Consider the following 16,481-nt stretch of genomic DNA (forward strand, 5'->3'; position numbering starts at 1 on the left):
GCAGCTTGTTTTCTTTGTCTCCCATTAATATTTAACCTGATAGTTTATGGTGCTCTTGACACTTCTAGTCTAGTCTAGTCCTCTGCAGGGGGGATAGGAATCTAAAATTGGCCTGTTTGTGTCTATGTGTGTGAATATGTAGGTACATGCGTCTATATAGGCAAATGCGTATGGGTGTATATGCGTACGTTTATGCAAATGTATGTTTTTTCCTTCTTTCTCTTTCTATCTCTCTCTTTTTCTCTATCTCTACGAGGTGTTTACTTTCTCTTTCCCTTTATCTTTCTGTTGCTCCTATCCTTCTCTGGTCTGGTCCAGCAGTAGAAACTCAAAAATGTACACAGAATAAATAAAGAAATGAAATAAAAATCTAGAAAATCAAGTGGATCATCATACCAGTAACGCTCCCCTTGGCAAAGTAAATTTGCTGAGCAGAACACAGCATCCAGACCATCATTCTGCTTGCTTAAATGCTGGACAAGACAAAAAAAAGAAAGAAAAAAAAAACCTAAGCAGATATGTCTTTTATAATAATTCCCATACTGGGAAGTGAAACTATGCGGTTCATGTTTGTTTCAGAAGTAATTTTTTTGCTTTATGTGAGTCTGCTCGTGGCATTTCAGCTAAATTTAGAGCCAAAACCATACCCATCCTTTTCTTTTCTTTCTTCTAGACATGGCCTCAGCAAGCAGCCTTCAATATGAGGAACAGTTCCGGTGTTCGATCTGTCTGAGTGTGTTCAATGAGCCTGTCTCGACTCCGTGTGGACACAACTATTGCAAGACTTGTATCACAGGCTACTGGGATAGCAGTGGGTTGGCACAGTGTCCCCTCTGCAAGGAGAGCTTCTCCACGAGGCTTCGTGTCAACACAGAGTTCAGAGACATGCTGGACCATTTTAACCACTTGAGTGTGTATGGTGAAGATGGGATCATTGTCAAACCAGGGGAGGTATCGTGTGACATCTGCACCAAACCAAAGCTCAAAGCCCTCAAGACGTGCCTGGTGTGTTTGGCCTCATATTGCCAACCTCACCTGGTGCCTCATCAGAGTCTGAAGAAGCACAAACTGGTTGACCCTGTGCCAAACCTGGAGGACAGGGTGTGTAAGACGCATGATAAGTTGTTGGAGCTTTTTTGTTATGCAGACCAGGAAGGTGTTTGCTTGATGTGCTTGAAAGATGACCATGTGGGCCATGAGGCTGTACCTCTGGAGCAGGCCTTTCAAGAGCAGAAAACCATGGTTGGGTTTATGATATCCAACATGAAAGCATTGGAGAACACCAGATCAGTACGAGTGGATGAAATTAAATGCTCACTTCAGCAGAGCAAGGAAACATGGTACAGTCATAAAACAGAGATTGATGAGATTTTTAACGCTTTGGCGTCCTCTCTGCAGAGGCGCCAGGCTGAGGTTACTGACATGATCCAGCAGAAGCAGACAGCAGTAGAGAGGGTTGCTGAAGACTATGTTGCACAGCTGGAATGAGAAGCTGCTGAGCTGAGGCAGAGAAGATCTGCAATGGAACAAATTTTACAAAAAGGAGATCAACTCCACCTTCTGCGCAACTGCCCACCCCTTCACCTCCCTCAGTACCTCTGCAATCTGCAACCCAACCCTCAGTTTAACTCCGACTTTCAGGATGTTAGCCCACATGTCTACGTAGAGGTAGTCAGGAAATCAGCAGAACAGATTGAGAAGACACTTAGCAATGACATGGAGATGCTTATTCACGAGGTCAGGTTGTCTGATGCAGCTGAAAGCCCGGTGAAAGAAGTGTGGAGTCCACCTCAAGATAGGTTGATGATGATCCAGCAGTGTGATGCCGTGAATGTGACCCTGGATGTCTATACAGCTAACAACAAACTCATGGTGTCCGAGGATGGGAAACAGCTGACCTTTCGTAAAAGCAGGCTGTTTTTACCCACCTTGTTTGGCAGAAAATTTGAATGTCGTCCCCTCGTACTTGCTAAAGATGGTTATTCCTCAGGCAGGTTCTACTACGAAGTTCAGGTTAGTGGATGCAAGAGGTGGCTCTTAGGAGTTGTCAAGAGTCTATTAACATGGAGACATTGTTCTGTCCCATGACTAAGAATGGAGCTTGGGTATTTTATGGATTTGGTGAACAGTTCGAGGAATTTTACTGTCCGAACACTGACGCTCTCCCATACCTGAAACAGAGACTCCAGACAGTTGGCGTGTTTGTTGATTATGAGAAGGGTGAGATCTCCTTCTATGACGTGGAAGCCAGGACTCTGATGTACTCCTTTACCGGATGCACCTTCACTGAGACTGCGACAGGACTGCAAGCTTTCCTTTACACCATGGCTGGTGCTTCATGCAGCAGCAGACCAAAGCTATACCCAATTTTTGGAATGTATAGAGAATATTCGGATGACATGCTCTTAATCACAAGCGTAGGTGGCGCATCTTAAGGTACTGCAGGTATATAGGGAGGGAGGATGAGGGACATAACTTTTGTAACATATTTCTGCAACTTAGCAAGTGTAACAACAAGTACACAAACCAATTAAATTAGTCTGCTTTTTCAAGTAAAATGTGTCCAACTTTTTACAAATTTACTCATGAACCAGTCAAGTTTCTGTAATCCTTAATCTGATCTGTGAAATGTACGAAGTTTGTATTTTCTAAATCATACTTTCTGACTTCTAAAGTTTTCTAGTATGCTCTTATTTATATTTTCTGATTTTCTAAATGTACATATACGACATGTACTCCATGTACTAAATGTACTGCAATACTTTACTCTGACCAGGAGATGGCACTACTGTTCAATTAATGCACCTCTTGGCCAAGTCAAGTCATCGCAATAAAAGAGGAAAAATATTTCTCTGCATTTGCCACTTTATAAAAATGATTTTAAAGGTTTGTTTATTACTAGATTTGCAACTGAAAAAAACCTATCATTACATTTTACTTTCTTTTTCCGATTTTTTTCTTTAGCATTTCATTTATCCATGCATTATTGCATTACTCTATGATACTCTATGAACCTCAAAATCGCTTCATACTATGAAGAGTTCATGTCTAAACCATTGGGATGCATATTTCCCATTTTTAATAAACATAACCCTTGAATTATATCTGGTAAAAGAGCTTCACATCCAGCTGTGTAATCAGTTCTGCTACCAATGAATTTTAAACTGCATGATTAAAGTGCATGTCTTTAAAACAATCATCTCAGATGTCTGTGGTCCTTATTCTTTTTAAAAGGGTGCTTTTATTATTTTACTTGCTTAAGGGCAGATGGGTTGTTAGGATTTAATGATCTTAATGCTTTGAAAAGATATTTTATACATCATAGAGATCAGTGTCAAGTTAACATAGTTAGGGTCCGAGCGTTATAAAGTATGGCAGGAGCCTATTGTGGTTGTTATTATAATTATTGTTTTTTTAAATTAACAAATGATTACAATAAAATACACACACACACATATTTGCTGTCAGTTTAGTTAGTGCACAGTTGAGAAGATCACACTGGTCCACCTCTACTGATGTGTTTCTCTCAAGGGGAACTTAAGCCAGCAGACTATTTATACCTCAGCTGTCTGACTGACTGGCGCCCAGGGAACTGGGACACTGTAAACGCGTACTTTTGTGCGTGTGTGTGTCTGTGTGGGTCAGTTAGTGTCTAGTGGGAAATGTTTCTTTAGGATGATGTGAAATTTCTTATGAGAGTTAGACAGACATTAAAAAAGATGTCAGACACTGGACTTACTGAGATGAAATATGCCAAACACTGAAGTTTGATACTGTGTGTTGGACACGTCGTCCTGCTGCTGGGATGTAGAACAGATCTGATGCCTGGTAACGTGGTAGCATCAGGTTAAAAACTTCATATAGATAATAAGAAAACGGGGGAATTAAATTTGTGTTTTGTTTTTACATAATCTGATTCATCAAGTAGTCCTCCAGTTATTCCACTTTTCATCTCTGTTAAAATAAAACAATATGATTTTAAAGAATTCTATCAAAGTCCATATTATGGATCAACAAAATTACACAGCTAATGCTTGTTAATCTTTTACATTTTCACCAGAAACTCTAAAAAATTAAATCTCTGATAAAGAATATAAATTCAACAGAGGCTGAAGGTTAAATTTAGTGCTGTTTGCACTTCATTCTGGGCATAATGTCACAAACAATAACTGTCACAGATGGGAGGGATTGGAGAGGACGGAGGGGCTCTGGTGGTGGGGATCAGATGCACGTTGTTTTACTTTGTATGCTTGCCTTATTTAATGCTGAAATGACCAATAACATTATTTATGACTGTTTGATTGTTATTTGCAAGGTACAGATTTGCTACAGGTTGTTGCTTGGTTTGAAAAGCAAATGTCTGCTGTGTGAGGACTTTTCTCGTCAGTCATTGAACAGTTTTGAAGCAAACAATCAGTGGCTGATCAGCATAACTTGGCTGAATAGATGGTTCCATATACCTCACATGGTCCTTGCAGAGGAGAAACAAATAGATTTCCTGCAAACTGTGGGATCTCTGAGCTTTTATTCTTCTCTTATTAAAATCAGTTAAGCGACAAAACGTTCATGGCCTGGACGCGCCATCCGAACCATGATTTTTGTATTGACGTTCTAACATGTAAGAACTGTATGTCAGTGCACAAGCGCAGTTCCAAAGAAGTCTGGAAATAAAAATGGAGAGTGATGATTTTCAAATCCTATACATGGATGACGGCATTTCAGGACTGTGATCACATGTGTGTTCTTTGTTTTCACATGATAGAGCTTTAACCTACATTTATGGATTGCACTGAAGACAGTGTTCACAGGGAGTGATTTCTGGAGGTGTTCATGAGCACATGCAATGATTTCCAGTAAAGAATCTGAAAGAATTAAAGAACATTAAAGAATTTTAATGTAGTAGAGCCCCAAAATAATTTGCATCCAGTTTTGACTTTCAGCCCTGTTCCGTGAACCCAGAGATTCCTCCCAAAATGTTTATATTATTAACTGGAACTGGTGAGCTCTATGAGAAATGGGATTTGGCTTAAGTCTTCATAATTTAATGTTGGGGAATGTTTTTCTGATATTACCACATATTTGCAATAATTTATTTTAAATTATTAGATTTTACTGGGTGCATCGTCTTTGTTTTTGTGCAAATTTGTGCATCACAGTCCATCAAGTATTTCACAAAGTTTCAATTAATGGAAAATAGTTACAACAATGCACAACTAAAGAGAAAAGAAAAGTTCATATAAGCAATTCCATGTTCATATAATGTATACTTTTTGGTTATTTGTAGTAATCATAGCCATTTATTGAAATGTTTACAAGATAAATACACAAAAAATATCCTGGAGTTTTTCAGTGACTATGAAGCTATGTCATAATTATATGGATGAAAGCACTCTATAGCATAAAAGCAATTTGTCAAAATATAGTTTTTAAGATTCTGAAATGGGCCGTCCTGTACTCTCTTTGGGTTCTTTGGGAATATTTTGGTTCGTAATATTTGTTTATAGTTCTTTTGCTCAAATCACCTTACCTTTATTGATGCAACCTTTTTCTTTCTATCTTTGGTAATTTATGGTGGGGTGATAGAGAACGGTGAAATTAGTCAGGGCTGAGTCTGGCCAACAAGGGTTATGTATGCTAAATTATTTAAAGTGTACTATAGGTTTTATGAGGAATTAGTTCAGAGGGGCCTCTGATGGTTGATATTGGCTTTTTAACCAATATGTGATTTAGTGATTTTTTCCAACTATTAATTTCCGATACTGATATCAAGAAATATCGATACTTTTGGAGCAAGTTGCACCAAACAAACAAAAAATACCAATAGAAATATACATGACATCTCTCATATTTTGTCACTTTCATTTAGAGGAGACACATCAGAAAAGTTTGATATATATTATATGCATGTTGTGTAAAAATGATGCCAATTAAAAGATTACTAAATTATATTTTCTGATATTGCATCTTAATGTCGATATCGGCTGATGATATCGGTATGCCGATGATATTGACATCTCAAGCTAAAACAATATAAATATCACATTTTAGTGGATCAGCTGACAGATTTTCAGGAAATTTATCTGCACAGCCTCCTAAAATGGCAACACGGTAGTCACGCCTAGATGTGACGATAGCATGGGCCAGTTCTTTAGGACAGGGTGGGCTTGATTTTGGTAAAATATGACACAGAAAAAGGTCACTAAAGGTCTGTTAAACATGTGAATTATAGACGAATCCTAGTTAAAAGAGAGAAAAGGAATAAAGGTTTCTCACAGGCAGTAACAGAGGCGCCATATGGGGGGGGGGGGGGACGTTAGAAAGATTCTAAGGACCCCACGACTTGATAGGGGCCCAAAAAGATGTACAAACTCTATAAGAAAATCATTAAACCTTCATTAAAAATAATACATACTGTTTTCAAATACCTTCAATTTAGAAATATTAACCTAGAATTGTCCTTCTGGTATGAACCAAGACCTCCATTCTGTTTTCAAGCTGAATATGAAAGAAAACAAAGTGATCAAAGACAGTCACTTGCTCGATAAAGGGTTAAACACAGCCCTAAATCTTTATAATTCCCATGAAAAGTTTTTTTTTTGTTATCAACTTAAAGAAAAAATAAAAATCTAAAATTTGAAATCAAGTGGTGGGGTCTATGCCATTGTCTTTCATAGAGTCCAAAACACCTGGTGGTGCCCCTGGGCAGTAACACTTAAGACCAGGGTCATGCCATCCAGACTAATTATATAAGCAAGGATACTGAATCTGTGAGGTTTGCGGAGCTAAAAACAATGACCCTGGTCAAACCTAAAGTAGAAAATTACAGGTCATCTAGGCCGTCATGTCTCCCAAGACAAGGTTCCAGATGAACTTTGAAAGCTGCATGCCTGAAAACAGAGTATTTTGAGTTGTTTTTCACTTCAGAGAAGTGGACGCATCTTTCACCGCTGCAAATGGTAAATAATCTCAAACATGACTTAATAATAAATCTATCTGGCTGTTTATTTTCCAGCGTGCACAACATTTTCTCACGTCAGTCCGTTTAATGACAGCTGACGGATTAGCGTGCACGCGCCCCGTTGAAGAGACCGGAGGGTTAGAGGAGGGGGGGGGGGGGGGGGGGGGGGGGGGAATGTACGTGTCGGAGTCGCGCTCCCCCTCCGTGGTGACGTCACGGGAGCGCCCTAGCAGAGCAGCAGAGCAGCGGGGAAGCCACTAGTGGGAAGAGCCGGAGAAGACGGGAAAAGAGGGGGAAAGACAGCCAGGAGACAGAGCTGGAGACGCAGAGACAGCCCGAAAGACAGCACTTGTCCTCGGCTGACTGCTTGTTACGCTGCGTGGCGTCACTTTGAGCCGTGGCAGATACAGAATAAGTAAAGAGAATATGTGACTGGCCTCTCTTCACAGAGCTTCTTCCACAGCCGAGGGTCAACACAGCCGCAGTGAGTATTGTGGAACTTAGCTTGGCAGTCAACACAAGCCAACATGTGTGTGTCTGTGTGTGTGTGTGTGTGTGTGTGTGTTGTAGTCACGCTGCCCACTTCTCTCGCCCAGCCTCACGCGGCGGGTTCGTGCGAGTCGTCGCAGGCACGTTGGAGGGGAAATAACAGGAACGTCGGCATCAACATAATTAAAATTTGATGGCCGCTTTGAGGCGCAGCCGTTTCAGGTCAGCTGTGAGGTGGAGACGTACAGTACAGGGTGAGCTCATGCGGCGACGGCTCGCGCAAACGCATCAGTCGTAACCGCACAGCCACAGGCTTTCCCCCGGAATAACAGGCTAATAACGCCGCGTCTCGTCTCTGTACCGCTAAATGCGATTATCTGCAGATGAGGCTGCTGACACTCCAGTCACATTCCTGCAATATTGTTTGACAACAGCTGTTATATTTTTCCCCACTTCATGGTGGATTTAATCCCTAAAAAATACCCATAATAGCTTCTAATAATATGAGTTTTTATCCTCTTCTATGTGAGGATGGGGTCTTGTGTTTATGCTGTTTCCAACGGGACCCCCTCAAGTTTGTCAGCTGACAGATTACACGCAAATCTACTCAAAACCAGCAGTTGATAAGATTGAAACTACTTTGCGCAGAATCTAAATCTGATATGATTGTGTTGATGAGGGAAGAGGAAGGTAGGGGAGGATTGAGGGCTTTTGGGTTGAGGTGGGAGCCGTGATTTCCTACTTATTCGGCCCACAGCCACATTTCATGGCACCGCCCCTCCCCTGGGAGCATCTAGTCAGGGGTACTGAGGTTTTTCCTTCCACTGATTGCAAACACTGGCATTTTTAAATGTCCACGCTCTGCTCAAGGGTAACAGCTCAGTCTGTCTTTGGGTTAAAACTGTTCCAGAGGAAGGACGAGTTTATTAGTCATAATCTTGAACAATTGAGCAATGGCCCGCTTCTCTGTGCCTGCATCGAAGGTCAGATACATGCCTGAAAGCTTTGCAACAGCATGAGGGACCTGACAAAGACAGAAGTTCTGTCAAATGTTTAAAACTTGTTGTCATTGTAACATGTGATGTGTGTTTCCCAGAGGGAGCATTGCTTTGGATCCCCTCACTGTGAATGTAGGTCCTAAACAGACAGATGTTTCAGTGAGTTTTCAGGGTAGTTATGTTTTTGTTAAGGCATTAAGTTCACTGATGGATTCAGGATGGATTTTTTCCTTGAACAAGCCTGCTCTCACCTTTTCCCATGAATTGGTTTAGTGCAGGGGTGTCCAGCTCCAATCCTCGGAGGGCCACAATCCTGCAGGTTTTCCAGGTATCCCAGCTCCAACACACCTGACTTTAATTAAAGATTTATTGTGCAGAACATCATAAGCTTTAATGTGAGTGAGCTGTGTAATAGCAGAGATACATCAAAAACCTGCAGGATAGGAGCACTGACTTTAGACACCCCTGGTTTTGTGCTTCTCTGCATCTGTTTTAATTATAAGTACACTTGGTGCACCTTATGTGCACCAGTGCATTTATGTAGCTGTTTGAGTGAACTCCTGAATGAATATGCATTTTGTATGCAACTTGGATTAATTTCCTGTGATACATCATAGACTACTGCTGATGTTATCTGTTTTATATTGGTGTTGCACTTCCCAGTGTTTTTGTGCGTGATTGTAGATAGGACCAGTGGCGCAGAATGAAGTGCAGAGTTGTAATCTGTATCTGGCCCAGACATCTTCTGCCTTTCACATTAGTCACTGCCTCAGACAGCTCATATTTTCCCAAAGGTGTGCATTAATTAAGCTGTTTCTTTAATTAAAACATAATCCATTATGCTTTTTGCAAGGTAAGAAGTTTTTTTTTTAAATTTATTTTTATTCTAGGTCCCAACAAATCACCCAAAAATAAGTAGAAAACTTATCTTAAGTCATCCGTATTCTTGCCCAGAGAAAAGCACTTTAATTTATTGTACAAGTTCATAAATCTGCATGAAAACATCATATTGAGTTGTCATTAATATTTCGCTCAGACTTGGAGACAAGCCTGGAATCAAAGCCCAGTCAGTAATGGTTAAAACCAAACAGCTGCATTGCACGCATGTCACATCACAGCTGTGGTAAGTGAATGCTTGTAAGCACACAAGTGCACTGCGAGTCAGTGAGAAACTGTAATGAGGCCTAAATTTCTGAGACATCCAAAGAAACATAAAGGTAAAAATTGAACACAGTTGATTGCATCTACAGTATGCGCCATAATTTAAAGATCATTATAACGTTGTAATGTGCTCTACAAGTTTCAAGTGATAGAATACATGATCAGTGTGATTGATTGGTCAAAGTGTACGTAGATTCTTTGGTGATAATATGATATTTTTTGCTAGAAGTGTCCAGTCCAACCATTTGGGTTGTTTATATGCTTACAATTATATAATGAAAGCCATATTATATCAATGTGTGACCTTAAAAGTCTCTGACTTGCCTCGATGGTACATCATGCACATTCCTGGAGCCATCGTTGTCCTGAAGCGTACGGAGGCTGAGAAACTGCACTTCCAAATTTTTGTTCCCAGCCAGTAGCATCATGTGGCACCATCTCATATACCACTAACTGGATGTCAGCACACTTACTGTTTTAGACATGCACCATGGTAAAGTAAGCAAAGAAACAGAAGAAGCAAGGGACAAAGTGACAGATCAAGGAGCATTTACATCAGCCTTTGAAATTTGAATTAAAGTTGATCTGTGTGGGGTTCTGTGTATGTGCAAAAAACTGATTTGGATCAAAGAAGTGGACTCCATCCACCTACATAGGCAAATATTGGTCGTCTTCAAGTGGACAAGAAATGGATTGCATCAGAAAGCATTGCGGGTTCAGCACATGGCATTGTTGGGAATTGTTGGGAATTTAATTGTCTAGTAATTCAAAGCTGAGGTAATGTGCCTCACGGTTTGACTCTTCAGACAAAGAGAATATATCCTTATAGAATTAATGCTTTTGCAGAGGCATATAATGAAACAGTGAAAGTTTAAAGAGCCAGATTTGGTGAGCAGTGAGTAATCCCCTTAAATCATCAGACAGATTACGCTGAGAATGAGCGCAGCTCCGTCAGCGAGATGACTTTCATTGAGATGTTTAACTCTAGACAGCAGCAGCGAGTCCTTTCCTGCCACATCAAGTCACAGGAGCCTGACAGGAACAGAGAACAGAGCAGATCAGAAAAACCCAACATGAATATAATGTGTTTTTATGAGCGACAATCCCCAGGTGAGACACAAACTTTGTCAAATTTGCTGGAATACCAGCTGGCTAAGTATAGGCTGAGTGGTGTGTGTTTCTGTGTCACATTGTGCGGTGTGACAGACGGTTGTGTGGTTGTCACATAAATAGAACATGCTGAACACCTTCAGGAATGCTGATGGTGAAAGGGAGAGGTGGTGAGAGGAAGTGAAAGCATCAGGAAGAAAAGCAAGAGTCAGAAATGGGAAAGGAGGAATTACAAATAGAGGTGTGCTAAGATCGAGTGAATACACCATACCTAACCTAACACCAACACCCAGAAAATCACATGTCACGGTCATATATTCTATCTCATGACCATCAATCACGTCTGCTTGGCTTTACTCATAATTTCTGGACAATTTAAAGCCACTTTGTTGAAGATTGTCAGCAATTCTTTCTGTAGAAAGTAACAAAAAATGAGTTATTTCAGGTGTATATATGTCTGTATGTAATTTATATCATTTGCGAGGCCTGTCATGTGACCATAAAAACTTTATTAGTAGCTTAGAGTGATATCCCTGATCTTTTGTGTGAGATTTGTGAAGACAGAGTATGTGGAAGAAAGGTGAGGCATGGAGTACTGCTGTTAGGTTCTATTTAGGGAGCCAGAGGATGAAACACAGGGTGGGGTGTACAGTATGTGCTGGGGTTTCCTGCCGACTGGTTTGCAGAGTTAAAAAGGATGAGGTTGTTTTGGTTCTCAGGTTGATTGTTGGGCCAGTTTCAGAATCAGCTGCAGAAGGGGTGGCACGTTTCGTGGCACACAAAATAACTGAACATTCACAGTTATTTGAATTAAATGGTTTAAAGGGTTCCTATTTGTTGTCATAGAATAAAAACAGCCTGTACTCTGTATAGTTTTTATTTATTTATTTCTAAAAGTTGAAACCTCAATCGTGCACATCTGTGGAACAGTAGCAATGCTGATGTTGTGAAATAAATTGAAGAGAGTGATTTTTAGTGGGAAAGTACACATTTATTGACAAACCACACATCAATTTTAAAGATACTTCTTCTATTCCTTGTATTTGTTAGCAAATACAAACAGTGTTTTTATGTTGTATTTATGAGCTGCATTGTAGTTTAACTTCACAACAGTCAGCAGATTATACCTATTTAAATAGACACGCTGACTTTGTGTCTGTCTTATTTCTGCAGACACAACTTTACGAAACAAGACTCCACTGACTTTGAATATATATACACACACACACACATATATATATATATATATATATATATATATATATATATATATATATATATATATATATATATATATATATATATATATATATATATATATATATATCAAGTTAATATGAAGCAGTAATATTCATTCAATATAGGTTGTACAGTTTAGTTTGTATAGAGGCTGTTCCTCCTTGTGGCTCGCTGTTTAGCTGTGCAGCTTCAATCAAACCCTTTCAGTTGCAGAACCAAGAGCTGCAGTCTTGTAGCAATAACTTGGCCACATACTGGCAGATGTATTCAGACTAAAACATTTATATTAACTTGGAATATAAGGTATTACTTTTTTGATTTGCTTGTAAATTATGGCTTGAAAAACTCTTAAGAGCTTACAGAAAGAGTATATTTGTTAATTAAAACTGTTATTTTCCGCTCGGTAGCTTTAGCATTAGCTGATTATTCAATACTATGCTATGATAATATTAACTGATTACAAACTATCACATATTCTGGCTGCTCAAACAAATTTTCTTCATTTTCTTTGTCTTTTAATGTAAACATGTTTTAGGTTTTGCTTACAGCCAGGAAAAAGTGAGACATGGAAATATCACGACCTTTAGCAAATTCTGATTGGGCGTTTTTGGTGTGATGGGCTGTCAGCTTGTAGTCCAAACAATTAACTGATTAATGGAGAAAACACATGCTTTAACACTGAATTAAGAAATAAAAATGATTTATTTTTTTCTGTTTAAAGTTTCCTAAATAGATCAACTTCTTTACATTGTTGCTCATGAAATAAACACGCTGAAGCCAAAGAAATGAGAATTAAACAAAAAGATACATAAAGGTCACTGTTGTGCTTTCAAGTGCAGCGAATTCTATGTGCAGATGAAGATAACAGTCTGTGAGCTGTGATTAAACATTGTAAGCAGACCTTGGGTGAGGATTTTCTGTGTCCATGGTAAACAATGAAGCTTTGTTAACTTCCATTGCAGCCTATCTTTCTGAAGGCAACACCACATTGGTTGTAAACATTTGTATGAAAAGGACAGAGGGATGGTTAGCCTGCTGACAGGCTGCATATGACTTTGACAGTCATATGTTAGTGCTTGTTGGCTCTCATGACACCATCTGCGTCATAGGTGGGATTGTGCATTCTCTTTTTTTCCATTTATTCTTTGCATAATTTGGACTTTTTGCACTTCTGTAATCTCTTATGAAAATCAGGTGAACTGGAGATTACCCCAAGCTCTGTTAGCATCTAAAACCGCCACTGATATAAATCCTCCACCTGTGGGACAAACTGGTGATTTATCCACGTGACCCTTGGACTTGAACCTGAGAAAGCACAACATGGCTAATGTTGTGGTTTCCATGAAGTCCTCAAGCCAAGGAAAATAAAAAGAAGCGCGTATGTTTGCAATAGCCATGTGATACACTGATGACCTTCCAATTTGTGTGCATGTGTGTGTTCAATACATGCTTGAATAAAGCTAAACATTCTGTACTTTTTGGCACTAGAGGGAGAATTGGGACATGAGCAGATACATTATCTACAGGTCAGCAGGTCCCAAGGGGTGGTGGGGAGGAGGAGAACCCCCAACCCACACTCAGTGTCTCTGTGGTAATATTGGCCTCAATAAAGGATTAGCAACACACATGTTTTGGCAACAGGATGATTTGGATGCATGTTCTTCTGCATGTCTGTAAATGTGCTGGCGGTTTCTTTGAAGGGTCATTGATTTCTGTGCACGCTTTGCCCCCCTCTCTCGGATTGTATGTGCTTGTATATGGGTGGACATGTGCATGTGCTTGAGGCAGGGTCCTGGCCTGCTTCTATCCAGGTGTGTGTTTTTGGCCCGAAGGGAGATGGAACAGATGGTCCCTGTTTACGTCTCAGTGTGTGTGGCTGTAATGTTTCCCTTGCCGGAGATCTTCACCTATCCAGAAAAAAAAAACAGATGAGCGTGACTGTTGAGGCCATGAAAGTGCAGGAGGGAGACTTTAAAGACTGACATGTATCGAGAAAACAATTTTCTTTTTCCATCTTCATTCGATGTCTTTGTGTTTGTTTAACTTTTGTGAGCAATGTCAGTCATGATAACACTCAACTGACTTGTTTACTGATTTACTAACCTGACAGACAAACAGGAGTTTTAATCAAAGTTATTGGGATCAACAGGGTTAATATTTGATTTAGTATTTGATTATTTAATATTCAGTATATAATTATGCTCTATACTGAGGTGGCAAGTCACAGGAAATAACTTATTTTTGTGCGCTGAGTGCACAAGAAGCCACTCTGATCACTGTTAGTAAGGAGAGAGTGTGGATCAGATGAACAGTGTGCGTGTGCGACGGCTCATATGTCCACTCACCCGAAAATGACATGACTGTCTCTAAGGATACATAAATGGCTGAGTCATTACTTAGTTTTTCTGTAAACCATTCCAAAAATAGAATAAAATGAAATAAAATAATGAAATAAAACCATGCACAGGATGCACCGTTGTTCATTAAACTGATTTAAACATTGCATAAATTGGAGAGTTCAGGAGCCCTGGGAGAGTAGAGCGTCCACAACAGAGGGCTGGAAATGTCAGCAAACTCTGAGATGTTTATCAGAAACATGTGGTCATAAGTTGTGTTCAGAAGGCAGCAAAATGTTAAACTAAGTCTCAGAGCAGCACAGCAGGACTGGCATGTTTCATTATAGTCACTGCTCTGAAAATTAGGGATTATGAATGACATAATCAGTTTTGATTTGTCATTTATTTAATCCAACACACACAGACTAGTTACCATCTGTAATGGTCTGAATGCTTAAGATGGTATTTTGGCAACTATACTGTCAAATTGATCCTTTTATCCAGCAGGAAAAGTGATTAACGGAAATATCTTATTAATGCAAATTTATGTTTTTTTAACTTGATGTTTTCCATCATATTGTTGCTAAATGGGAAAATGGCAAGAAAACAGTTCCTAATTGATAAAATGAAACAAATGTATGTATGAATGCCAGTCGAGAAAAACAAAAGGAAATAATTGCATGTTATGTGATGACAGTGTGTGACACTTGCTGCAGGACTGTATGTTCCTTTCTCTGGCCAGATGTGTTGGACATTGTGAGCTGTCATGAAGGCGTAATGGATAGTTGACTAACAAAGCATCTTTTGTAGGAAGAATATTAGCCTTAAAGTTACATTGATGTGAATGTGAAGGCAGCGCAGTACTATGATTTTTATTTACATTCCAGTTAATGTGTGTTGACATTAGTGGGTTTTTTTTTTTCATCTCTGCAACGATTAGTTTCAATATAACATTTTTTTTAGATTAGACAAGGATCTTGTAGACTCTAAAAATAACAGATGAGATTATTAACCTAATCTTTCTTTCTTTCTTTTCAGGTGATCACATTATCCCAGGCATTGTGGATCATCTTGCGTCCTTTATCTACTGGGATGCTCTGCTGATTACCACTTCATAACAGAGCAGATGGATTATAGAGGAGGTTGGAAAGGACGCAACAATAACTATGTCTATACTATGACGTATTTTAGTTAAAAGCAGCTATATTGGAAGATTGGAAGCAGTTTTTTGGGCTGTCATATTTTCTTTATTATTCGGATTTCTAAGCATGTATTTTTAAGTGACTAATTATTTGACCCGGTAACCATTACGTTTAGCAAGCACCTGTCATTCTGACACCATGTACGGTAGTTCCCGATCCGTCTCGAAGCTGGACGTTGTTGGAGCCAATGGCAATGGGTCAGCGTCTGGGAGTCCTGGCCGCTCACCTCGCCTCCCTCGCTCTCCACGTTTAGGACATCGGCGAAACAGCAGTAGCAGCTCCACTGGTGGGCTCACTGGTACCGGTAAAACTCTGTCCATGGAGAATATTCAGTCTCTGAATGCCGCCTACGCAACTGGTGGTCCTATGTACTTCACTGACACAGCTGAAGACCAGGTCGGCATTGGGAGTCTGGGGAGCGGACTGAATCCCACAGTGCCCAAAAACACCATGACCCTTGGCAGGGCGGGGGCCAGGGTTCCCTATGGGGTCAGAGCGGCTGTCATGGGGAGCAGTCCTAATATAAACACTGGAGGAGGAGTGGGAGGCAGTGGAGCCGTCATGCCCAGCGATGCAATAGCATTTGGAGGAGAGCTGCAAAACCAGTCCCCACAGGCGGCTACTGTGCCCCACTCTATGAGACAGGTGAGATTCCACAGTGTTTTTTTTTTTTTTTTCTTCCTCTTTTTCTTTATGGCTGCAAGCTGGATGTCAGCAGTTTGTGAACTGATGGTTGAAACACATGCTAAACAGATGTGGCTAATTTGTTGCTATGGAAAGAACATAAACTGCTGCTACCGTATGTTGTCTGAATAGTGCCGGGCCAACCTTCCTCCTGGAGCGTATGCAAAGCAAACATTATAACATCCATCCATCCATTATCCTCACTGCTTAGTCTGAGGAAGGGTCACAGGAAAGCTGGAGCCTATGCCAGCAGTCTTTTGGGTGAAAGGCAGGGTACACCCTGGACAGCTCGCCAGTCCATCGC

General features: G+C 40.1%; 1 protein-coding gene and 1 pseudogene across 3 annotated transcripts in view; both read left to right on the forward strand.

The window, feature by feature from the left end:
• Nucleotides 1–675: 675 nt before the first annotated feature.
• Nucleotides 676–7,352, forward strand: LOC306773335 (E3 ubiquitin-protein ligase TRIM21-like; annotated as a pseudogene). The gene is made up of 4 exons: nucleotides 676–1,290; nucleotides 1,399–1,455; nucleotides 1,594–2,331; nucleotides 7,192–7,352. The product of its transcript is annotated as an E3 ubiquitin-protein ligase TRIM21-like (transcript).
• LOC306773437 (ELKS/Rab6-interacting/CAST family member 1-like) overlaps nucleotides 7,218–16,481 on the forward strand; it is a 164,278-nt gene continuing 155,014 nt past the window's right edge. For both annotated transcript variants that reach the window (XM_079263249.1, XM_079263250.1), the window contains exons 1-2: nucleotides 7,218–7,442; nucleotides 15,330–16,138. In XM_079263249.1, the coding sequence (XP_079119375.1) occupies nucleotides 15,632–16,138 (507 nt within the window). In that variant the 5' untranslated portion in view covers nucleotides 7,218–7,442; nucleotides 15,330–15,631. The remainder of the gene's footprint in view (nucleotides 7,443–15,329; nucleotides 16,139–16,481) is intronic.

Source organism: Telmatherina bonti (assembly GCF_933228915.1).
Source record: "Telmatherina bonti genome assembly, chromosome: 23".
NCBI lineage: Eukaryota > Metazoa > Chordata > Actinopteri > Atheriniformes > Telmatherinidae > Telmatherina > Telmatherina bonti.